This window comes from Athene cunicularia, assembly GCF_003259725.1.
Source record: "Athene cunicularia isolate RWA chromosome Z unlocalized genomic scaffold, athCun1 chrZ_part3, whole genome shotgun sequence".
In the NCBI taxonomy this organism is placed as follows: Eukaryota; Metazoa; Chordata; class Aves; order Strigiformes; family Strigidae; genus Athene; species Athene cunicularia.
The window spans coordinates 16,298,866-16,326,013 of NW_020799144.1; the positions used below are offsets into that span (position 1 = coordinate 16,298,866).

Sequence of the window (27,148 nt, forward strand, 5' to 3'; positions counted from 1 at the left end):
GTCCCTTAAATATTTTTGACTGATTGTGGTTTAATAACTGTCTCTTTGCTGACCTATATTAACTGACCCATGAAAACACCCTCAGCCCACTGCAAACGCAAAATAAAATACGCTCTAGTAACCTCACTGGCTGCAGCTGCCTGTACTCATTCCCCAGTTTTCCAACAGCACAACGGTGATTTTCCAAAATATGGAGGTAGGCTTTTTTTTTTCTTCAGGGTACTTGCTTTGTTGAGTGTTGCCTGCACTTGCAAGCATATGGCATTGTCACGCTGAACCAGGAAAGGCCTGAACAAGGCGTGTGGCTGCCTGCGATCCGTGGGCAGCCACAAGCCCTGGGGAAGCTGAAAATTCAATAGCAACACTAGATGTGGTTAAATTAAAGGGAATTTTGATATTTATTAGCCAAAGTTATGAAAACTACAACCCTAGGGACTGGAGACAAGTGCCACATGACTAGACTGAACACAAACACAGCAGCTAGGAAGTGATCTGCATGCAGCTGTGAGTATGGCAGAAGCAGTCACAGAGCCAGAAAGCTAAGGTGACAGCCAATAAAGATTTGGGAAGAGCCTGAAATTACAAGTAAGGAAGTAAGTTTGTTTTTTTTTTTCTTTTTTTTCCTCATATTTTTTCTAGGAAAATTGAAGGGCAGAAGAGATTGTTGTACATTCTTTATAAATTATCTTCCCTGAAAAATACTTGACTCATGAGTTTTCCTACTAACATCCCACAAGGCTCCAAGCCATGGATAGCCTTTCAGGTCTAAAGAAGAGCTGAATTTGTATTGTATCAGGTTTTTTTAAAACTATTAAAAATCATTCTAAAGCTGAAAACAAGCTTAGACCAGAAATTTGGAGTCTTACCTCTGTGACACCCACTATTCTGGTCTACCAGCACCTATCAACTACGTGTCTTCCATTCACAGTGTTACGTGTAGACCCTGTACAAAGTGTGCAATGGCTTGAAGCATCATAATGGTATGTATGCAGGCCCACATACCCACCTGCATTATCTGCACAGCTCAGTGAGTATGTAGGGAAACCAGTGAGCACAAAGATAAAACACAGGCCATATGATAAATAGCAGCTCTTTTTTTTTTTTTTTTGTTAAATGCTCTGCTTGCATATATAAATTAATTCCTCTACAGTTTCATGACTCCTTGCAGCTCACTTTCTTATTATGCATGGCTGCACTGTGATATTTGTGTTATTTATAAGTTTTATTGTGCTTTTTTTTCATTTTTCCCCATAAACCTTTTCATAAATTACATCAACCTGTATAGTTCTGGTTTTGTTTCCTTCCTGTCCCCTTCTTAACAAAGTCATTTCATGCTTTAAGATAAATCAGCCAAGATATACCAACCAACCACTAACAACTTGTTAAGAAAAAAAAAGACAATAAACCAAAAACCTCAAGAGCTAAAAAAAAAAAAAATCAGAACCTAACTGGCTTTAACATGGCTTTAACATATCTTTAACATGATCACACGCAACAGTTTAATACCACTGTACAATCTAATCATTCGTTAATATTAGTTTAGTTAATCATTACAAATATTTAACTTAAGCAGTTATCTGCAGCATCTGTAGCTTTGTGTTCAGAAATCACTTAAGAGACAGAAAAAGTGGCTGTTAACCTTTGACATCTTGCCACTATCAGTCTGAAGGATTATATGAACATCAAGCCAGCACACTAACCGGACCTTTAGGAACCAGCACTTTAACTGGACGTGCTTAACTATGTCAGGCCACTGTGAAGAAGGAAAATCATAAAACTACTTACAAATACCTTTGAGATTTCGTATAAAGTGAGTTTCTACCAGCAATCCTTCACTCTCCTCCTACTTAGCTGAGGAAATCCTCTAATGCATGTGTGGTTTAAAACCTTTTTTTCCCCCTTCAGAAAGCTAGAATTCCCTTCTGTCCCCCCCCACGGCCCAGGGATCATAGTGCGAGGAGTGGAGCCCTGGCAACGCATTCAAGTTAGAGTTGGAAACAAATGAGGGATCTGGGCTGTCTGAATCACTCCAGCTCCTGAGTGTGGAGCCCTGAGGACAGCTGGGAAGTTAGAACTCCCCCACCAGCAACGTATATCAACTGGTGGCACAGAAAACCTCAGCAGCTACATGAGGACTTTATATCTGCACCCTTAGGACATCATTACCTACCTCTTTTATGAACAAAGACACAGCTGAGACCACTCCCATTTAAAGGTTATACCAGATTGGAGAAAGAGTTCTAGCATGAAAAGCTGCAAAAATGCATCAGAAAGTCCACCCTGATCTGTGTTTTGCTTTTATTTTTCATTCCACTAAATGCTTTCTACACCTTACTCATAAGATTTTCATTAGTGTCTTCAGAGAAGACACTAAAATACCTTCAGTCTGTCTACTCACATTCACTCACAAAGTTTACTGTGGAATTTCCTCTATTGTACCACACGGGATCATATGCATCACAGGGTTATTCAGTGCTTTAAGATGCCTCAGTTTTTATCACAGGTCTCCTGATATTCTGAGGCTTTCTCCAGAGCTCCTAGAACAAGATACATCACAGTGAAATATTAACCCTTCAGGTAAAAATGGTTATTTTCATTATTTTTTAGTATTTTTTTTAATAACCATTGTGCTCTTAAGTCTGAAGGTTCAGGAGAAATGAATGTTTCCTGAAAGTCAAAAGGAAGCTTCAGAATACATCGAAAATAAAATGTTAGTTCACTCTTTCAGTTTCTAAGCTTGTAACTCAAAGCATGAGTCATTCCTGAACACTCAAGGATGGCAGTACAACACTGCAGTTCTAGATCAAGGCATGTTTACCTTTTTCCACCCCAAATTAGTTCTAAGAGCACTCAGGGTGCCTGCAGTGGTTACTCCACATCTAAATCTATCCTGTAGCAGGATAGCACCTTTTTCCTCCATGTATTTCTAAGTAATTCTCATGGTATGACTTTTCACAGCAACTTACTCAGTCTTAATGACAAACATGTAAAAAATGTTTAAGAGGAATGCTCCATTTCTGTAACAGTAAGAATCCTGACACCTCTCAGCACCACTAACATGGTGAGTGTGCTCCACAATACACCCTGAACAATTATTTTGCACACCCATACAAAGCAGCTAGTCCTCAGGCACGTAAACAGCAGGAGTTTACATTTTCTAGGGAGAGGTGTGAGAACGACTTTTAAGTATAGAGCGAATTTTAAGACTGGTGAGCTGAACGTGCTGCAGGATCTGTCAGACAAAGGACATGGAGATCGATAACTTTATACCGCGCTAGCTCGAGGCAAGCCACACCAGCCACACTGCTGCTCCAAGCAGTCCTCGGATCAAGTTGCAGCCTGATTTCTGGGACAAGAAGAGAATTGAGGAAAGCAGGGTCTGTCAGCATACACAGCTGCCTGTGCACCTTTTTTTCCTCTGCAAACATCTCTTGTGCTACAGACTTAGCAGCTGACAGTGCCTTGGGCCTTTAGCACCCAGAAATTCCTAACATGCAGGGAGATGACCATGAACTGACACATATCGTCCTAGCAGCTTGATCCCATTACAGTACTGTAAAACAACAGGACTTGAATTTTAAAGACTTTAAGTAACTGACAGTCACAGCCAGAAGTTCGGATTAACAGAGGTACTTTTTTAAAATCAGGATATGGATTCCTCAAAAATGAGATAATGACTTAGAAGTATCATAAGTAGGATTCAGGATTCTGTTCTTACTCAAAGTATGCTACTAGAACCATGTAAAAATTTATCCTACTCTCCTGCAGGAATGCCTGTACCAACTCATTTCTTCTCAAAATCAATTTCTGGTCACATACTGAGAAGTTCTGTTGTTGGTGGGTGTCCCTGAGAAGGGGAGCAGAGCTGAGGACATACCTAAAAATCTAGAGGGAAGAGACACACAAGTAATTCCTTTTGGCTCTTTCTTCCTCTGCCCTTTCCTCTTCTACATCCACACCCTCCTACCTCCTCACGAGAACTTTTTCAAAACTTCTCGTGCAATATTAGAGCTGGTCCAGATGAACACGTCCCGTGCTAGGGATGTCAGTGCTTCAGGTATTGCTGACCGCCGAGCAGGAAGGATATCCTTTGGCCCCACTGTGGTAAACAAAAGAAAATGCTTAAAAAGCACGCCAAGCCTTCAGACAGCCACACAAGACCGTGCAAAACAGGAACTCAAAGACTATAAATGGCACCTCTCTTTTTTTCATTATGAAACAGTCCTCTGGCCTGCTCCACACACTGACACAGGTATGACAGAAGAGCATCAGGGGACATGGGGAAAGGCCAGATAGATTTTCCTCACACTTCTCTCCCCTAAACCCTGGCTGGATCCTGGTGGTCACTCACATACAGGATGACAGAGACCTCTCCCAGACTGAATTTAAATGGAAGCTGCATTAAGAGGAGGAAGCAGCCTGGGATGTGCTGAGTGGGTAAAAAGATACCCAGCCCTCCCCTCACTGCTCCAGCATCAAACAACACTCATTACTCTTTCAGCTGTTGAAAAGAGACTTACAAAAAAATAAAGTTAGTACCACTGCAGCAGTGATACACTTCCACTAAAGTTTATCTGCTGTCTGAAAAGCAGATTCATCACACATTGTGCAGTTACCACACACTCAGGACAGACACTGCTTATTTGTTTTAGGGCTGTGCAGGTCTAGGTGCTCAGTGGTCTCCCACAAATCCAGCACACTAACAGGACTTTTCACTATATTTATACACAAAGCTTGCAGTAATTTTCCAAGTGCATCCTCTCTAGGATGATTGGTTGGTAATTTACATACAATTATAATACTGCCGACACAACACTTCTATTACTACTCTGCATGCTCTGGGGAGGGGTCTTCACCCGGGCAAGGGTCTTCTTGACCTACAGGAGCGATGTTTGGTATTATAATGAGGGTAGTTCAGTGAAGGGTACAGGGGCCTTGAGTTTGCTTGCCCAGTTGGCACTGTACCCTCTTCAGAGTCTGATTGCTCTGGGATGTCCTTGCTCAAAGGTGGCTCCCTACTTGTTCCACTGATGAAGGATGCCTTTGGGTTTTAATGTAGACGAAGGACATCTTTCTTGACCTAAGCATAATATTGCTCTAAGTTTAATCTTCAACATATCTACTAAAGTGAAAAGGAAAGCTGACAACATCGAGGAGTACCTCCACCGCCGCCTTCTTTTTTCAGACAGGTGTCCCAAGGTGATGCCAAGGGAACAGCTCCATCAGAGCACACCACCTCTGTGCATGGCACTCCACGTTGTGGTGACCCTGTCCAGAAGACCCCTGCACCTCCAGGAGCCAGCACTGCACACCAAAGCTCACTTGCCACATGGCAAGCGTGGCCGGCTGATAGCAGCAGGGTTACCTGCAGGCAGCTCCCACCTCACACCAGCCACTACAACACCTGCCTGGCCTCGCCTTTGACAGCGCAGCAACAGGTTCTCATGGGAGCACCCTTTCTTCTTGGATAACAGAAAGGATGAATAGAGTTGTTTTCCTACAAGAAAATCCTTTAAGGGCTCAAAAGACCAGAATGACATAATTTTTTCCACAGAAAGGATCCTACCCTGGCAGCAGGCCCATTCAGTGCTACAATGACTCAGGGTTCCCAGCACCTGAAGGGATGCAAAATTACTTACACCACCTTTTTTCTTAAGTGCTGGCTCCAATAAGGACATTTTAAGTGATGTGCCATGCTTACTGGGGTCATGACAAACCAGCAGCTCCAGGTACAATGTCATGGATGTGATGACGGGAACTGTTATATTCTGCATGTCACCCTCCTGCCACAAGCTTTTGCCTTCTTATTCTATGCTGCAGTTTCAACACATGAATTGGAGCAGCCGCTCTAAAGTTAGTTTTCCTCATAACATAATCTTCCTCCAAATATATGATGCAAACATTGATAGCAACTGATTATGATTATATGAAAGATATGAACCAAACTTCTGAGATAATCCCTCATTTTTCTATCCATTACTGCTTTGCCTTTTCAGTTAGCTGTATTAAAAGAAAAAAAAGAAAAACTTAAAATCCCTCTGCAACCCCTGCTAGCACCAAGGGCTGCAAATTTATCTCTGGGTTAAATTTCCGAGGGAGAAAAAACATCTTTTGGATCAGCTACAGAATTTTCTAAGAATACTTTTCTTTTTAGGCAGAAGTACTGCCTAACAATGAGTACAAATTATACACAAGATCTGGTGTTTTTCAAATGAATGCCTAAAGTCAGACATGTCTGTATTTCAGAGCTTAAACAAGCAGCTTGATTTTTGAAATTCAGAGCCCTCATCAGCTCCATTTGTAATACAAGCTGCTGAACACTTCTTAAAATCAGGTCTTCTACTGAAATGTTAAAACATGGACATAAAAACTTAAACAAACCACCCCTATTTAAGAAGTGTTGCACGTCTGAACAGGTATCACAGTGCCACCAGGAATAGAGTAATTTTTATATGCTTTTTTAAACACACTGATATCGCACGCATATGCTTGGTGTGATACATTAAAAAAAAATCACTTTTCTTCTGAGGTATATTTATGGCTTTTTGGTACACACATATCCTTGGTCCAAGGTAAAAACAGTTATTGGCTTCACAGTACTGAAAAGGAGACACAGTGCCTGTGAGGGTGAATGGGGTAGGTAGTCTGAAAATACTTTCCCCAAGAAATAAAGCTATTTAGATCTCCCAGAAAAAAGGTTTCTGTTGTTTTTCATTTGATCTGCTGCAATCCATTACCACTGCATTTGCCGTGTAATGGTATCTTAAACGAATGTGTAAAAACTCCATGATGCTTAGTATTTATTATTTACAACATTCACCTGATACTTTTAAGTATCTGATCACTCTTCAGTCAAAAATAGAAAACCTATGACACCAAACTCTATATTCTGATATATTATTACCATATTCATTAATAAGTACTATAATAATATAGAATGCAAACAAGAAAATGTATCAAAAATATATGTAATTTAAGAGGTTGCTATGCTTACTTAAGAGCTTTGGTACCTCAGCAACTCCAGCACGCAACTTACCTTGCTTCTGTTTGCAATTAATTTTGCATAATGTATCAAGTGACATTTTAAGGTTTTTTTTAAAAAAAAAAAAGTGTGGGTTGTATTTTTTTTTTAAATAGACTGTTTAAGTCATAAATAAAATGGGGAAGAGAGATCACTCACCACAACACGTCACTTCAGTAACAGCAGTGACACCCTAAAAACTAGCTAGAGAACCCATACATGTTGGGGTGGAAAAATGTTCATGCAAGTGAAAGAAGACTTCCTTCAAAACCTGAGATTCTGAAATTCTGAGGAACAAAAGAACATTATAACTGGTGGTACAATACAGTTACATGAAATTCATGATGTTTAAATAACTATGAAATTGGGGCAAAAAAAATAGACTGCTATCTAGTGCAAGTTATCTACAAGAGATTTAACTGTTTCTCTGATATTTTTAGTTCAGCTCTTCCTTACCAGCCAAAGCCTTTTTCCTAAAGCTTTGTAATGAACGTTCACAAAGGAATAAATTAGGGAGATTAATCTAACTGCAGTTCAGCTCTGACCTAAAAATGCAATGATTTTGAATTGATTGCGATGAAACATACAGCCTTCAGAACAAATCCTCACAGGCCATCGGATAAAAAAAAAAAAATCTTAATCTATGTACCTTCTGTTTCTCAATATATAGTAGCTTTGGTCTGTCCCTATTTATCACTCCTCCATATTCTCAGAAGTCTCACTTAACTGTATTTCAAGACCAAAAATGTTAGTTTTATGCCAAATTTCCAAGACTACCTACCATCACATTTCCAGGTGAAACTCCTCTTCAAAATTAAGCTGTGTGCTTTTTTCTAAAAAAAAAAAAAAAAAAATTGCAGCATGGAATTGTTAATTGTTCTTCAATGTCTTGCATTCCAAATGCTTGTGGTTCCCCCCCAATCCTAGAAAAAAACTTCAGACCAAAATTAAATCTGGCTCCGTCTACTGCATTATTACCAGCAATAAATATTGTTACCCAGAACAGAATGATCTTTTTGCCCCTTTAAAATTAAATAGTAACAGCCAGCATAACGGGTGCTTCTTCAGGCCAAATTTTGGCTGCCAAGGATGCAGAACTGCCACTAGAGAAGTCTGCAGGCAGATGAAGATCTCCTGGAACCAATCTTCTCCTCCAGCTTTGGCTCCCAGACAAGCCCACCACCAGACATCCTGAAACTGGACCTCAGCGCCAGCGGGACCGATCCACCGTCGAGGACGGAGGCAATGAGAGGGCTTCTTGCACTCACACTGGAAAAAAAACAGTTGCAAAAAAAGGAGCCGTGGTTGTCTGAGCGTGAGCGCATGCCCTACTACAGCCGGTGACTCCAGAGAAAGGAATTAGCTCCTGCATGGAAGTGAAAATAGACACTAAAAGTCACCGACTGGTTCGAACACAAAGGGCAGTGGCCAGCGGGCCTCGAGTCTGCCTGCTCGTCTCAGATGCCACTACAGTGCAAAGGCAGATCTACCGAGATAACGCTACGCTTCTATTTATTTTAAATCAGGACTCAATATTTGTTAATTTTACTGAAAAGTATTCGCAGAACACCTGACATAGCTACACAAAAAGCAGGTTTTGGGGCAGGTAGAAGATACATGAACATGTCACCCAGAGAAGAGGCTCGTCGAGCTGCTCAGTGCTGCTCTAACGTTTTCAAAATGGTGCAAAGCAGCACAAACACCACAAAAACCTGTATCTGGAGTGCCCTGATCACCTAGTGGACATGTTATCAGGATATAAAAGGGCCATGAAAGGCTCGCAACAGCACATAATCCCACAGGTGAGAAGAACGGTGACTCCCAAGTTTCTCCAGGAGGAGGAAGAAGATGGACTTTAAAAATAAATCAGTGGCAATTCAGAAGTCTTTTAGTTTGTCAGGCAGCAGCTGGCTTGTCACATATTGCTGGGGGGGTGGGGGAGGTATGTTGGGGTCTTTTTCTCCTAGCTTCTAGTGCTAAATCATATTAAAACAGAGATAAATACAAATGTCATCAATGTTGTCGTTTATATGCAAGCAACTGAAATTGCCATAAGGCTGTTAATCACGACACAGGTAAGACAGGCAATCTGACAGTCTAAACAAGGAGGCAGCAATATGTTCTCTCCAATAAAATACAATACAAAAACACATAAAAATTTGAGAAGCTAGATACTAAAAGGAAAAAAAAAAAAGCCTCCTCCGAAGGACTAGCTCTCCACATAAAGTGGAGGAAAAAAATGAAATGTTTATTGTAGACATCCACCTTTTACAAACACCAAGCTGAAACACATTAAAATGACAAACAGGCTGCCTTCAGCAAAATGCTTTAGAAAAGAAAACTACTCATCCATGACAGACAACCCTCATTTGATGGCAAAGATTATTAAATTGTACAAGGTTTGTTACTTAAATTGTCTCCTTTTAGAAAATGTGCACACACAGGAAAAAAATATTTAACCATTCCAGCTGTAACATCATAATCAAATATATAAGGACATTTATCAAGAAGTACCTACAATTACGTGGCAAACAGGTAAATTAGTCCTCAATTTTCATTTCTTTGTTATAAAAGCGATAACAACATTCAAAGTTGAATGTGTGCATGTATAACTTTTTTTCTTCTGAACGAAATTATTTTTCATAAATGAAGTGTGCAAGTCTCTCGCATTAACACAGGAATAAACACACATTAAAAAAACATTACTAAGTAGGTGATAACTGACTATTCATTGGCTATGCATGCATCTGATGTCACATGATGCACCAATTCCTAACAGACCACTTTAGTAATGTCATAAATCAAATAAAAATGTATTTTCTTTTTTATTTTAATCCATAGAACATACAAAAGATACAGAGATTATTTCACCTGTCTTGTAAACTGGTATTGAAATGGTAAGACAGCTGCTTCCTGCAACAAGGTTTTCCCTCAGCACAGCCCCTATTTTCTTTCCTTCTGCAGGCTACTAAAAATTTCCGTATCATCTTGCAGAAAAAGGTAAACCAAAACCCCTTCCCTAAGCCAATTCTTGCTTCATTTCACATTAAATACTCTTTACAGAAAAAAAAAAAAAAGAGACACAAAAAAACCCTAAATGCCCAAAACAATAACCCTACGCCAAAAATAAAGACGTATTATCATCAACGTTCTTAATTCCTAGGTGATGGATGCCTATCTACTTATACAACCACTGCATCTTTAGTTTTTTCCTTTACAGTAGCATACCTTTAACAACATGCACAAAAAATGACTGTCTAGCAAAGACTCTAGTTTGGCAGATGAGAATTTCAGCATTTTCTGTATAGAAAGGCCTGAACCAAGGTCTCCCAACTCCTAGCTGACGGGTGTAAATTTACCTGTTATAACACGATAGGCCAAGAGGCAGACACAACCTCATTCTTTTCCACCACATGATGTAGACAACAGCTTCCCCAAGCTTCTTGCAGGGATCCCAGCCTCACTGCTGAGCAGTGCCTAAGTGTTCAAAACAAGCTCTTCATGGCACCTAAAACACAGATGCACTGGGGCTTTTTTGGTGCCTCAGTTCAGAGAGAAACCTTGCAGGGGGCCTCTTGGACTGCAGTACTTCCAGATGAGCACAATGCAGACTCACCTTCATCTGGAGAATTCTGGAGTCAAACGGAGCTATGTTTAAAGGGTTTAAATGCCTGCTATGAAGGGACTCCTCAGGTGGCAGTTCCTGACCGGTAGAACTAAATGTCTTACCCTTGGTATGATGCCTGCATCCCTAAAGCATGATCTAACGACACCAAACCTGGCCCAAACTGTGAGCAGGTATAAAGTGTTCCTCTGCCTTGTGCATCACAGAATGACACCCACAAACACCAACTGAGGATCTAGCCTTATACAAAAATTAATTCCAAGTAATAGAAATGGTCTACACCAAGAATAGTAATTAATGTAATCAGGTCAGGCATAGAAGGGAGTTCTTCAACCCATAGTGCATAAGCAGAAGCCACTTAAAATTCAAAACAATTAAAGTGCTAATTAGCTCTTCTTCAATTGTCTGCTAAAATGACATTGCTCCGTTTCATCTCTGTTTCTTCTCTGCCTAGATCAACCACATGAGGAAGAAAGAAGAGAAGAAACACAGACAGACAGAACTCACTGTAAATCAGGCTGTCTGCAGCTGCAGACCAGGAGATGGCCTGCAGTAAACCTCCAAGTGCCCACAGCAGCACAGGACAGGACCACTCTAAAACAGGAAGACCACGATTTCCATGTCTCAGTCTAGGACCAGAGGCTGAACAGTTCACTGTCAATGCAGATTTTTACTTACGCCAGGGAAAATATAAGAAGGGAGGGGGGTGAAATGGTAAAAATGTTCATCAGGTATATTAAGCAAGTACCACCTTAAATATAAGCATACATTTAAACCACTCACCATATTTTCATTCAGCTAACCCAAATCTGAAGTAATAAAACTCAAAGTAAAACAAATGAAGATAAATCCCACACAATGCAAACAAAACTTAGGATGTGTGGGTGTGAAGGAGGGGGCAAGGAAGGAGAATCACTGAGACTGAACAACACAGTATTAGAGCTCAGGGGCGACAGGGTTCCCGGGGTATCACAGGCGTGGCAAGCTCTTGGGTGGAAAGGCTCTGGAATAAATTCTGTGTATTACCTGCACACATGTGCTGTCAAGCTGCTGCTAGATCACAGGGGAGAGAAAGGCTGCATTGTTTCATTTTTACAAACAACCCACAGCATTTTACACATAAAAATACTGAACTTTCCCCTTCAAAACTCCCAAGTTTTCCTTTGAAGAAAAATGTATGTGATTAACTACATCAACTCCTCTGTTTTAGCAGAGCATGAACTGCACAACAAATAATAGTACTAAAAACGTCAAATGCTACAGCAGCACAGAAAAACCTACAAGTTATTTAGAAGTGATATGATATTAAATACAATGCACACAACACTACAAACTACAGAAATATATCCTGTCCACAGACTGGGTCAGAAATGTGACGCCAAGTTTTGGGGGTTTTTTTTTGTTTTGGGTTTGGTGGGGTTTTTTTTTACAAGTCGGCAGTAGGTCAAAACAAGTGAGAAATGGTTGATAAAAGACTATAGATATCAAATTTTTAAGTCTTTTGTAGAACAGGGTTGTTTCAAATTCTTGACACAATCTAAAGATGATGTTGCCTATGCAAAAGCTCTGGGTGAGGGAGGCAGTTGTAAACCAAGTATGACCTGTGTATCTCCTGAGTCTCCCAGGCTCTTGTTATACTTGAAATATTAGAGATTCTGGGTTTTGGTGCTACTCATGTTTGTACCTATGCTTTCTCTTTCTGTCACAAGTCCTTATGCAATATTCCCAAGTGAACCAAACAAATCATTCTCCTATTTGTCAACTTATATTCCTGACAAACATTTGGTCCTGTCTTAAAGCTTACCACTGAAGGACTCAACTCTTACCCAACACTGACATCAAGACCATCAGCATCCCTGGTCAAGTGCCACCTAAACGTAGATACACGTGAAGTCTGCATTTTGATTTCCACCAGCAAAGCCATCCAGATATCCAGGTTTCAAATACTCAATATCACAGAGCTGCTCTGAAGCCCTGCCCTTCCCTGAGACCTCTCAGTACTTTCACAGAAAAAAAAATACCGTCTCAGCTTAGGCACCCTGGGCAAAACCATAAGGGAGGAGTGATTGGTGTATGCTTACCCTTCAGAACAGGAGAGAACATGAACGGAAAGAGGTAACATACTCTAAACACAATATCCCATTGTAGAACAATCTTACAGTGTAGCTGAGACAAGTTCAAATGCATCTTGTTCGGCTGATTTGGAGCTGGAATTTAGTAACATTGGCTAACACCCACCTAAATGCCCTAACCATCAGACTACCGGCATCTGGGATCCCTCCCAGGAGACATTTTCTTCTCATGCATTAGATCAAGTAATTTTTTGACCACTAAGTGAAACGGATTCATTTTCCAGCAGCTCAGATCGATTAACTCACCCTGCTGGCACAAAAATGGATCCTACAGAAGGCACCCAGAACCTGCAGGCAGATGGGAAAGTGCAATGAATGGATATATCCCAAGCACAGTGACAGACCCAGCACTCCACTAGTTGAAGCGGCCTCTTATATGGTCCAGTTCTGGAAAACAAGCACCTTGGGGAGGAAAGCCAGGTTTCATCCAAATTAAAATCTGGTCTTCCTTACTTTATCAAAAAGTTCATCGTTATTTTAGCAGTATCTTTCCTATCCTGAAGGAAAAGTCTGGCATATTTTCCATATATCGTATTTCCCTGACAGGCAAGGAAAGAAATTAATCACCGTATTACATAAGATATCACATATGTCCGTTTCTAAGTAGCTTCCTTAGATACAGCAATTACTGAACAGAGTAGCTGATGGCTGTTTATTCTTCCGCTTTTAACTGTCTCACTGTCCTCCTCTGCTGTTTGCTTGTGATTGCTCTCACATTTCATGAGATTAAATCTCACCTTAAACTTCTGTGGACAAACCCCTCCATTTCCCTACATGCTTGTGCCTTACCATCCCTATATAATAACATAAAAATTGATTACTTCAGTTTGAAGTTTAAAGTAAAAACTTGGTGCACTTCTGATAAAAGCTTTTTAATTGGTTTACTGATCTGCTAAGAAACAAATATAAATTATCAGAAAACTTCTCTCCCCTAAATGAAAATCCATTACTTTCTTGACAAAACAGGTACATTATCACCATTTGAATTATATACTTAAGGACACATACAGATTTTTCCCAAACTGCAGATCAACCTCACATGTACAAGCAGAGCGCATGAATCGCACGCTGCCATTACTAGGTCATACAGCAAATATCCTTCATGTTTTGAGAGCAATTGTACTGGAAAACTCTTCTATGAGCCGGAAAGCGGCTTGACTTGGTGAATAGCTTATGCCTTGGCCAGGTTATTACATGCCTAATTTTTATCTCTTGGCATTTAAAGGAGATGGAGGATTCTCAGAGGATCTCACTGGAAAGTATCAGAAGATATTTAAGAAAAATACTGCTAGATCAGCACAGAACAACATGCATGTCTACTTTAAAACTGCTATCAATACAACACAGATAAATTTAACATTCTTGTGAAGAGAATTCACCCTCTAAAATAGAAACATTTTACATATAAAGAAACAGAACAGATGAATCATAATACAATCATTTGGGACTGCAAAAAAATTTCTTGCCCCCTGTTGGTATGAAGCACTATAAAAGACAAACCTACAAAAATGGGGAAAGCTGTTGGGATTGAGCAAAGGCACGGAGAGAGATAAGGCTGATTTTCTGTTTTGTAACACATGCGAATTCCAAACAGACATTATATCTGCGCACCAATGATTGAGGCAATGCAGAATCTAGTTCTGAGGTGTTAGGAGAGCAGTCTCACTGGCCACTCTTTACAGTAAGAATGCAGAAAACAGTATTAGACATCGGCCACAAAGCAGCCCACTAGATTTCTCTTCCTGCTTATTGCTGTAATGGCTAGTCCTGTAATAATCTTGTCTTTTATTTTTTGTAATCACTTCATCTAGACACTGCTTGTGAACTGATGCGTGACTTCATGCTGGAGAAAAACTGGTATCTGTAACTTTGCCCAATTTTTTTTTTTTTGGAGGCCACAGTGTCATTAAAAAAAAAAAAAACAAAAAAAAAAACCCAACACTTTAACGTATTTTAGGCCTCAAGGCATTTTGCCATTATAAGCAATCAAGCAGGAAAAAAAAAAAAAGTGTTACTTACAGCATGTTGGCCCTTTGCAATATTAAATAAATAAATAATGCTATTTTATTCTTCTTCCATGGGTTACATCAGTAGATTCCTGAACAGGAGAAATGACATTGGTTTTCTGTTTGTCTAAGCAAACTAAAACACAGTGGATTGCAAATCACAACCCAGGTGACATTTAGCTCTGTAAGGAAAGCAGTTCCTCTGACAGGCCAAGAGGACAACTTTGCAAACACTTCTTTTTCAGATGAACAAATACATGAACACCAGAAGCCCCTAATTTTGTTGAACAACTGGAACAGAGCTATTTTGCTTGCTACTGTCATCAGTACTTTTGCAATTTTTCCCATTTTTTAAAGAGGGCAGAGTAGAGGGCAGAGTAGAGGGCAGAGTAGAGGGCAGAGTAGAGGGCAGAGTAGAGGGCAGAGTAGAGGGCAGAGTAGTAGAGGGCAGAGTAGAGGGCAGAGTAGAGGGCAGAGTAGAGGGCAGAGTAGAGGGCAGAGTAGAGGGCAGAGTAGAGGGCAGAGGCACTTCATTTGGGAGGGACCTACAAGGATCATCTAGTCCAACTGCCCAAGCATTTCAGAGCTGGCCAAGAGTTCAATCACGTTTTTAAGGGCTGTGACCAAATGCCTCCTAAACACTGACAGGCCTGGGGCATCGACTCCCTCTCCAGGAAGCCTGTTCCACGGCCTGACCACTCTCCTGCTAAAGTAATGCTTCCTCGTGTCCAGTCTGAACCTGCCCTGGTGCAGCTTTGAACCATTCTTGCATGTCCTGTCGCTGGATCCCAGGGAATTTTTGAAAATCTGAAGATAAACTATGAAATACAACTACAGGTTCCCACCTATGAAGTGCAGTGAAGTCAGAAACAATCATTTCCATTAAATTTACGGCTTAACAAATAATTCGCATCCAGTAACCTGGACAATGAGCAACACATTAACCAGAACATGTATACCTGGCTAATAGGAATTAAGTAGGATTTTGTGAAAATTCATACTCTAGACCTGCAATAGCTATTGCTTCTTTTAAATAAGAATATCACCAGGTGACAAGGAGTGTACAAGATATAAGCATATATAGCCCAGGATAAATTAAATATTTTGTATACTTTTCACAAGATAGATAAGCTTTTCCCTAAATATCAAATACTTCAGAGAGAAGACAATATATAAAACTTTGAGGTTTTATAGGTAGCGGTCATAACTCACTTTTCAACAAAATTTGTTAAAAAAAAAAAACATGCTCACACTGCTGCCCTCTCAAATCCCAATTTTTACTTTTTAGTAATGGGAGCAAAGATAATGTCAAATAGTTTTACTCTGTAAGTCTCTTAACACCTCAATCTTATGCCCAACAACAAAGATTTCAGCAACATGGTAATAAACCTTTCCATATTTTAAAAATAAACTCATGGGTTGTAGATCCACCCTGCTCCTAACAAATTTAGTCAATAAAAGATGTCAATCCTTTTTTCTGCCAAACCTCAAAGTGCTGAAATATTGACTTCATCATGCACTATATATAGCCAAAAACCACTCCATTCCCCAATGAATTCGTGAAAAACAAATGATGACTACCTCTGCCAGGATGCCCTAGAAAGTTGCAGTGAAAGAAAGCCTCTCCTTCTCCTTTCCCAAGTGCTGTCCAAAGGACAACCTGCCTGTAGATTCCAGGCAGCAAAAGGGAACAGACCAGTAGCTTCTGAAGGCTGTACCCAAATAACGTGACAGTGACACACTAGTGCAACCCTTCCGCAATCTGGCATCGCTATGCCATCTGTCATCACACCCGCGTGCAGCAGAAGTCTGGACTGTTTTAATAATTGCGACCTAGAGATCTGCCTTACCAAGCAACTAAATTGCAGGGCACATATGGAAACCCATAACCTGTAACGCTAACTGTTAATAAGAGTGTTAACACAAATAAGAAAGACTGAAGAGCTACTGATGCTTTAAAGTACCACATTATCATTGCAATACTATTAAGGTGATGACAAAATTTGAAATAAAAGGTCCAGAACAGACCCATTATAAAGCAGGATTAAACACTGATGACAGTAACAGCTGGGGCAGTGAAGGACCCCTGTTCCATCCAGAAATTTTAATTAAGAGATCAGAAAACAAGTTACCAGAAGAGCTGCTGGAATTCACTCCCTAATTCTCTTGTGACTATTTTGCCTCTGCTATTAGCACATAAACCAGAAATTAGTACAGAAATTATGTCACCAATGAAGAAACATGGCAGTAAGAGTGGAGCAGAAGGGACTTCTAATACCTACGTTTCTGCTCATCTTCCCTGTGTTTTTCCTCCTCCACTTCACCTACTTCCCTCCCTCTTCCACGCACACACGCACACATATGCACGCTGTTTGCACCTAACTGAAACCAAATCAAACCTGTTTTGCTAAAACAGATTCCCCAGCGACAGCTGACAGCAGTCTTACAGAGCAAAGCACCTGTCCGTGACTGGCCATCTCCCCTTCCATCCCAAGAATGGTACTTATAATCCCACTTTTACTACCCCATCTCTTTTTCCCTCCATTGCTCTCATCAGCTATCTCAACAGCAATAAAAGTAACACACATCACATCAATCATATCAGAATAAACCAGCAGAACGAAGTCATTCTTCTTTGCTAAAAAAGGACTGAGTGACAGAGCAAGCAAATGACTGACATCCTTTTCCTTAGACAGGGACTTGCAGAGATTCTGAGTAGCTCAGTCGTGGGTAACTGCTCCATTCGAAAATGCTTTGTGCACTGTCTAGGACCCATTTCTCCTGGGTGCCACGACCTCTCCAAACAGTTACTCTCAGAACCATGGTCTGGATTCTCCCATGCATTTGTCAAGGAAATAAGTACGTAAAGATCTCCGTGCCTAGAAAGACTACAACCTGTACTTATCTCTAGTTAAGTCACATCAGCACCGCTCTTTTGTATCCTTCACTAGACCAAAAGTGAACAAAACACACTACTGTGCACCGTACAGCCTCTTGGCTAGTTCTGGACTGCTGCACCTGTACTACTGTCCGTGCTTGCTCCCAGACACGTCCCGTCCGGTGTAAGGACAAATAAAAGTTCTTCCTTTTCTTCTAGGTATTTTCAAATCACTCGTAAAAACATCAATATTCTTACGTACTATAAGCAGCTGCTTCTCCTTCTATAATCAAAGCAAGTAACAACTTTTGTCAAAATTCTGGTGTTATTTGAGTACAGAGCAGTACTGGCCAATAAACCCTTAATGGGTAGTGCTGGTGTTTGTTTTCTAAATACTAAAATACCACCTGAGCATTGTCATTTGTGATCACCGTTACAGCAAAACAAAAGGATAAGCAGAACCAAGTAGCAATAATCATAAAGCAGCTTCTTCAGGGTTTTGGTCTTGTTAGTAAATGGTTTATCTACAGCATGGCCAGTCTTCAATGCCAAGACATACCTAGTTAAAAACACGAGCTAGAAAGGTCAAGTAAATTCAATATTAGCCTGCAGTTCCACGACTCATAGAGGCTTCTGGCAATACATGACTAACTACAGCTTGTATTATTCAAAACGTTGCTACAAATAGGCCTGGGGTTAAAGTCTGTCTGGAGGAGCAGCATGACAGAATCCTAGCAGAACAAGCAGAAAACTGTACAGCTGCAGTTAATATTTGGCTTCTAAACATATGAAATTATTTAACAAGGCTTGAGATGCATTTCTGTCCTTCAATGTACCACCTCCAGAGGGGACGGGGGAACCCCAAATGTCCTTGAAAAGCTACATTTGTGTGTATTTATTATTTCAGAGACAATTTTTTCTAGCATACTCATGGGAAAGGAATGGAATTTTCTCAAAATTCCCAAGTTTTAAAGAAAATTAGAAAACAAAAGATGCAAGAATTTGGAGACAAAATAAGGTACCACCTTGCATGTTGACATAGTTGGTGACATAGTGCTAAAAAGGGTCTACTGGGAAAAGCAGAAAGAGGAATAATTCATGATACCCCAAGCATACCTTTTTCTATCACATCAGAATTTGTAGGATGATTCCTATTTCATTTTTCTGGTCTTGGTCAAGGTAAGGAGGCCTCTGTAAACAGGGAAGTTGCTCAGTTCTTCTGCATTAGGTAACTAAGAAACACTACCTCTATAGGATAAATACAGAAATTCCAGATTAGATGACTGATAAACTTTCTAAAGCTGAGGAACCTATTTTTAGCACATCAAACCAAACCTAAGCCACTTACACCTAACACAGTATCTGGAATCCTAGACGCAACACGCTACATGCCCAAATACTGCTACAGCCTCACGCCCAGTGTGTCTTCCCCACACAGAACCACACAGCCATCCACCATATGGTTCTAGGCTGAAAGCCAGGCAAACACAGCATCTGACTGCTGCAGTCAGGGGGGAAAAACAAAGAAAAAACAAAAACAAACCTCCCAAGCCACCCCCAAACTGTGTAGGTACACCTTTAAAAGGAAAATCCCTTCACTCTGTAGACTATTTCAGAAATGCAGATCTCCAACACAATAATTAGACTATTTCTGTTGTATTCCACACTAACTCACATAAAACACTGTAACATAAATCTTAACACATAAATTGTAGGAGAAGATGTTACGCTGCATATTAAACTACATTTATTAGCTGAATCTTAGATATAAATCTTATAAACATGATAAAAATTCCCAGTTCTTGTAACTCAGAGAAGGATTTACATGCATCACACAAGGGCTACATTATGAATATGCATTTATTCCTTCACATTTCCTGAACTCCAGCTGATTCCCACATAGCATTACTGTTATTTTCATAAAAAGGTAGTAGAAAACCAAACTGCAAAAGTGAGTTCTTGTGGCATGAAACTGTTTTCATATTAGTACTGACTACAGTAATGCAGAACACCAAAACACCCAACTAATGTCAATAATCTTCAAAGTTTTAAAATGGAATTTTTTAAACTGTAACAGAATATAAAAAGTCTGTGTCAAAGAGGGCAATAAGCCTTTAATTGCAAAAGTAAGGATGTCCTTAAAATGAAAGGTGGGAGCTCCATTTCTTACCTTCAACTAACAGTGTTCAATAATTCTTTCTACTCCTTCATCAAGCATCCTAGAACTTCAGACTGTGTCTCTGCTGCGCATGAATTTTCATTTGATAATCATTCCTCATCCAAGAAACATGATAGTAGGAAGTCGGCATTTGCTTTTTCCTGCTGGGAAGAGTTTTGTCCCCACACTCCAAGAATTTAGAGACATTTGCCAGATAGTATCAGCTAGATTGATTTTTTTTTTTTTTTTGAGCCAATGCTTAAATAGGTAGAATTTTCCAGCTTTGGAGATTAACAAAAATAAAAGAATCTGACTTCCTGGAAGATAGTTACATTTTTCTGGACAGAGCACAGGAGCTTTGCCACAGCTGGAAATAAAGTCTTGTCCAAACTGGACAAGAATGAGTTTCTGGAAAAAGTCTCAACTTCTTTGCCACGTACTGAGTCTACCATCACATAGACAACCAGCACAGACTGAAAATACATTTCAGCCAGTGACCTCTGCTGTGTGCTTTGTTCTAGGCTTGGGTGAAAAGGTTTGGAAGGAGAGCTTGGATCACCATCTACCAACAAAAGCACTAGCTGTAGCTCTCTGTCTCTTACAATGAACTGCAGCATTAAGCCACCTCAACCAGAGGCAACAGTGTCTGGGCTCCCATCCCTCTGGCACAACACATGAGATTTTGGTGTTTGTCTGAAAAAAGCCATAAAATATTTATTATTAGCTACAGGGCACTCTAGCTGCTGATTTAATAACACATCAGAAGCAGCAAACAAGTGTCTCACCAGCATGTGCATCCCTTACATGAGAGATATGAAACAAGAGCTCACACAAGGTGAGAAACCAATTAGGATATTCATTAACCGCAAGGTACTAAATGGCTTAATTGGAGATACTGCACAAAGACCCTTTTATCTTGTTCATCAAATGACTGCAAGCCTTCAAAGGATTATTCATCTTTGCCTAACATGATCACCCGATCACAGCACAGCAGAGACAGTAAACTGGATGCCGCCAGATCAGATACATCCAAACCAAACTGCATCCTACCCATAGCATGCCTGGCGTGCTGACTAAAGCCGACTTCCTGATGTAAATAGCACTCAGCCTTTCTCCAAAAAAAACACCATCTAATCCGCCTGATATCACATTTCATGAGTCATTCTTGAATATGATTTCTTGAGAAACAGTTGCAGAACTTCCTCAGAATAGGACGGAGCGAGGACAGCAAAAGTTTGAACACTGCAGCGTTTCAAAAACTGTTCTGATACTGAATTATATAGAGTGTCTTAATGGTGCCAGAAGTTAAAAGAGTAGTTAAACAACTGACTAAACTGGCTTTGTTTTTCTGGAAATAAATTTACTTCCTCCCTCCCCTTTCAAACAAGCAGAGAGAAGGTGGAAAAAAATTACAAAGCTATAAACAATTAGATTTAGACAGATTAGAGCACAGTTTGAAATACAGTATTTCATTTAGAATTATGCACTCTTGTTGCCTCTGGACTTTTTGCAGCAACTCGTAATCTTAGTATGAAGGAGGCAATGCACATGTGGGAGAAATAGGGTTTGATCTAAAAAAGAATTTATAAAAAAAAAATAAATGAATGAACAGCCAAGAACGACAGAATACAGACTGAAGGATCGAAAAAATTCTGCTCTCAGAGGTTCACACTTCCCAGTATCAAAATGAAGAGACAGTTCAGAGAAAGCGCTGCTGATACTTGTAACATTTTGACAGCTCAACAAAATCTCTCCCAGGAACTGAAGTTCCCTTCCTACTGACAGCAAAAGCTCTAGATGTGTTTCTGCTGTGCCACTACCCGGCCTCATCACCGTCCAACACTCACAGACTACATCTCACCTGAGAAAAGACATACTGTCAGAATAGCATGTCGGTAATCCAACCCAGATTTTTGCTCTACTACATTGCTCAGGGGAGGGGGGAAAAAAAATTTAAAAAGCAGCAGTTCTGGAGATGTGAACTATTTATCTACAAAAGGTCAGTAAGAAAATAACATTTAGCTCAGTAAAGCAGAAGTTAGGGGGGGAGTGGCAGAAGAAGGGTAAATTGATCAAAATCCCTTTACCCAAGAGATGGTTGAAACATCAGTCACCTATCCCAGAATTTTTCTGCTTTTAGTGGGAAACAAAAAACTTTCGGCCTTGCAATTACATAATCCCAAAGAATAATAAAGTCAAGAATTCCATCTTCCGCCCCCCATTTGTGACCGTCAAACAGGACTTGCATTGCGTTTAGAGTTCCCAGAGAAAACAACCTGTCAAAGTGCTCTTTTCACCCATGTCTCCAGGCCAGAAAAACTTCGAGACATGGTACACTGGGACAGAATCTTCCTTGGTGGTGTTTACATACCATCTCCAACTTCCCTGCAGTCTTAGGCCACATCTTCTGGGATATAAGACACAGGTCCACACAGAAAAATTAATTAACTGATGAAGAATTCAGCAGGCACCACTTGGTACCTAGTTATAGCACCTGCTAGCCAGCTTAGCAGTCAAATGTTTTCCCTGCTGAAGGAAGTAGGAACATGTAAAATATGAACACCACGTCATTTCCAACAACAGCCAGAAGTTTTATTTTAAGCATTAGTGACGCTAAATCTCAAACGCATCAGAGCAAGAACGGGGCTTAATGGGAAAACGTGTGCTCTGAACATAAACCCTCATTTGTAAGGATAAAATGCCAAGTAAATACCAGACTGCTATCAGTGCTAGTGACTAGAAACTCATATGAACATCCACAGAAAAATCTGGTGACAGAGCAATACAAATTGGTCCCCAAATCATTACTCCCCTCAGGAAACTTTAACACAAACATTATGCATAGTCTTTTCTTTAAAAACAACTTGAAAAGATCACCTTGCTCTAGGAGCAACAGGATTTAATGGACAATACTCTGAAATACTGATGCATGGTATGGTGTACAGTGCTACTGCCTCTCCCATTTTCCCAAACTAAAATGCAAAACTAAACCCAACCCTTCGAACCAACAAGGCCACAAGCCTCTCACAGCCCTTCCCACAACATGCCCTGTTGCTTGGCCACAGCCAAGCTACAAGTCAAGTTACTGGATTTGCCCACCTGTAAAATCAAGTAATTTTTTTGGAGGGAGAATATCATACGCTTTGTTTAAGCTGAACCTCTTCTCAGAGAAACACAAAATGATGTCAACCCCACTTGACAGAAGAGCACAGAAAAGCACAAATGAGGCAGAGCTGGATGTACAGCTACAGAGACAAAACCTATCTATTTACCTTACAGCGCTATTATCCTGTAGTGGTAGGTATAGCCTACAGAGAAATACAGAAGGAAATACAGAAAAGAACACTCAAGTCCTTTCAACATTACTTCACTGCGTATCTTTCAGCATGGTGTTAGATACTGCCCTTCAAGAAAATCTTTACCCTCTCTTGCACTGTTCCATGTTAATCACTGTTAAAAGGAATTAAGCACTTGGGAACCTTTAAGAATTTGAAAATACATATTTTATTTGGTCACATGACTACATGGGAAACCATATAAGCAACATCCAAGCAAAGCAAAGGGGCGGAAGACTGCTCATCATCCTTATGAATTACTTGATTTGCTGAGACATGTCTTTCCCATGACAAAAAAACATTCACATGAAATGCAAATAACAGGGTGGTTTTACTGACAAATATTCCAGCACTGCAACAGCTTTATCCCCAGATCCCACTTCTCACATGCAGAGTTTGAGACTTTCAAAGCTAGATTTTTTGACAGTGAAGCTCTATCATAGCTCTGCATCTCTGAAACAGGAAAGCCCTGGTTTGGTGGCAAGGTATGGAGCAGCTGCCCCACAGGACTTCAATACTCACAAGTCTGCGTGCTTGCTATGGTTTGTCATCAGATCACCAATAGAGAAATACAGGGGACGTCCACTGCTATTTCCCCAAGCAGAACACAAACTCTACATAACACAAAACGCCATAATGAACTAAGGGAAATCTAATTTGCAGGTTTGATAAATTAAGTCTACCACAGGTAGAGTTTGATGGAATTCTGCCTTCTTTTATAAGCAAAGGGGAAAACATTTCCTTTGTAAACTTGACAGCTCCAGGGGTTACATGATAGTTACCTTCTTAAATTTCCCCAGAAGGTAACACTTACATTATCTGAGATCGAGGATCGATAGCAAGATTAGAAAGGAAAAGCCAAACTCAGCCTCCAAATCAATGCAGAGTTCTCAGTCATCGTGCCAAAAAACAGCAATTCATCCAAGAAGGGAAAAAAAAAAAAAGATCACACTTGGGTCTGTTGATATGTTAGCAACACATCACAAGACAAAACAGTCAAATTAGAACAACCTACAGAGCTGGGTGCTGGATGACATACTGGCAGTTTTAAAACTGTTTTAGTCGTATTTTTTCAAGCACTAAAAAGTACTTCTCTTTGCAACTGATGGTAAGTCTTATTGGTATGCCTAATAATTTTCTGCATCCAACGTTTCAACAAGAGAGAAAGAACATTATTCAGCGTTTCTTGGAAAAAGGTTTAATGTTGTAACCATGCTTAGGTGTTTATCTTTTTACAATTTAAAAGTTCAGCACAACTCAGCAGGTTATGACATACACACATGAAGTACGCTGAACTAACAGAGTTTTAACGCAGTCACTTGAAACCCAGATAGAATCCCTGCACTGCAAGTTGATCACAGCAGAGTCACTCCATACACAATAAGTATTTTTGTTGCTTCAGTGTAAGGGTTGTTGCAATTCCTATCTACCAACCACTTAATATTTTCAATACAATTATTTTTACTATGAACACCTTTCCAAATGAGCAGTAAAGGCAGGAAAAAAAAAAATAGAGAAAGTAAAGCTTAAATGAGGTCATGGATAAACAGTAAATCAACAGCTGCTACAAGTTCACTTTAAAATATCCAACTATTTCACACGAGGATACATGTGAACTGGCCAATTCTGAACAACGATGCGGCTCACTTTGAAATCTCTGGAGAGATTCTTCAGTTAATTAAGCCGAGGTTATTCAAGATATAATTAAATACAATTCTGTTGTGCCATCTCTTGATTTTCATGTTAGTGATAGGCACACACTGTATTAACATACTGTAAGCTGACAGATTGGTCAGAGGCTGACAGAGCATAAGCAGCATAATGCATTTCAAGCTGCTGAAAGATAAGCCTTCTATCAGAAATTAATACAATGACCAAAAAGGGCAATGCACAACATCCCCTGATAAGATCAGATGTCTAATTAAACTCTTGGAGAAACAAGCAGCCTTTTAGAGACTTCAACAGCTTTCTTAAAAAGAAATTAACGTTAGCAACAGCTTTTTACTTCTGCTTGCTATTTCTGTTTCTATGTAATTTCTATTAACAAGCTCCAGGCTCTTCTGACCCAGACTAAACATTTACTCACCTGCTTACACCCCATGTGTCAGTGGCCAGACCCCCAAGAGCAAGCCTTCTCCTATTCTCTAAAATTTTGCCCTCTTATTCTCAGAACATGCTGCCCTCAAATCATACTCCAAATACATGCACAAATTCGCTCTCTCCAACTCCTCTTGTTTTCTACTGTCATTATCTTAGAAAAAAGGTAATCCTTGACAGTCAGAAGTGTTCAATTTTCCTCACTACCTTCACCCTTCCCAGTGCAGTTTCCTTAGAAATCTGAAGTAGCAATTAAGATTCTCTTGGGTGACATTAGCTGGGTAGCTTTTCACTGATGCTGTCTGCCTTTTCTTTTGTCTTTGTTTTGTTTTTCTCCCTTCACTGGTTGGATCAATTACTGAAACGTGACCTGTGACATATGCCAATTAGAACAAACAAGCCAAATTTCTCCCTTGTGTAACTTCACTGACTCCAGTGGCTCTGAGCCAGACAGAGATTTATTCCAGTGTAGGCAAAAAAAAAACATGCACAGTATGCCCGTCAGGTTTTCATTGGCTCTGCATTGTCTACACACCAAATTCAAAATTAACCTCTTCAGGCTTCCTCACAGCTCTACCTCTGCTCCTATTTCACAACTACTCCTCCCTTTCTCCTTCCCAGACATCTCAGCACAACACCATGCTCCTTGTCCTGAACCTGCAACCTCTCTTCACACAGCCCAGCTCACTTAAGTCCCCGTTTTCTGCAGATGCTCTCCTGTGCCACACAGCTCACTCTCTTACATGAGAGAATGGGAGAGACCCTATCTCTGGATACATATCTCCATTTTTTTTTCTCATCATCTCCCTCTTGCATCACAGAGTGTTACATAATCCAGACCACTATTATCCAATCTCTGACCCTGAAGACCCACGTAAATCTGAAGGATGCTTATTAATTAAGCAAATAGTTCTGCGTGCAGCAAAACTCATGGAACTTTGTTTCCTATAGCTATGCATCTACAAGTTGAGTGACAGCCCCAGCCTTTCCCCCTCCTCTCCCTGCAATAATCCCAGAGCTCTCCCACACTTCCAGTTTACCCTCATGACCACAGAACTGGAGGCAGACGGGGAAGAAAGCAGTTCAGAACCTGTCCACTCTTTCAGCTTAATGGATCAACATCTGACATACTTAAAGTCACAAAGTTGGTTGCTACAAAATCCTTATCTTCCAAGAAAACCCAACGGGGAAATGTGCCCACAGGAGTTCTCATGGCTGCAGCAGCCAGACTGCAGCCTGGACACCCTTCAGTCAGCCACCGTCTGCCGCAGCGCTCCCCGTGTCCACTGTTGATTCAAGATGATGTATTCCCACACCCTGATTAAGATGATAAAACACCTGCCAGTGAAGTTCCCACTGACTGGAAAAGGAGGAACATAACCTCCAATTTTTAAAAGGGAAATAAAGAGAACCCTAGAAATAAACTACAGGCCAGTCAGTCTCCCCTCTGTGACTGGTAAGAGTATGGAGTGGATCCTCCTGGAAACTCTGCTGGGACACATGGACAATAAGGAGGAGATTGGTGGCAGCCAACATGGCTTCACTCAGGGCAAATCCTGCCTGATGGATGTGGTGGCCTTCGACAAGGGGGTCACAGCGCTGGTGGGTGAGGGAAGAGCCACTGACATTGTCTGCCTGGACTTGTGCAAAGATCTGACACTGTCCTGCACGAATCCTCACCTCTGGACTGGAGAGACGTGGGTTTGATGGACGGACCCCACGGGGCATCAGGAACTGGCTGGGTGGTCGCACCCAAAGAGTTGTGGTCAACAGCTTCATGTCTGAGTGGAGACTGATAGATTTAGATTAGATATCAGAGAGAAATCCCTCCCTGTGAGGTGCTGAGGCCCTGGCACAGGCTGCCCAGAGCAGCTGTGGCTGCCCCCTCCCTGGAAG

The 27,148-nt window shown here is 40.5% G+C and overlaps 1 protein-coding gene across 2 annotated transcripts in view; it reads right to left on the minus strand.

Annotated features, from left to right (window-relative positions):
* MCTP1 (multiple C2 and transmembrane domain containing 1) overlaps positions 1-25,286 on the minus strand; it is a 274,684-nt gene extending 249,398 nt beyond the window's left edge. For both annotated transcript variants that reach the window (XM_026866731.1, XM_026866730.1), the window contains exon 1: positions 25,242-25,286. In XM_026866731.1, coding sequence (XP_026722532.1) covers positions 25,242-25,256 — 15 coding nt within the window. In that variant the 5' untranslated portion in view covers positions 25,257-25,286. The remainder of the gene's footprint in view (positions 1-25,241) is intronic.
* Between the last annotated feature and the right edge of the window lie 1,862 nt (positions 25,287-27,148).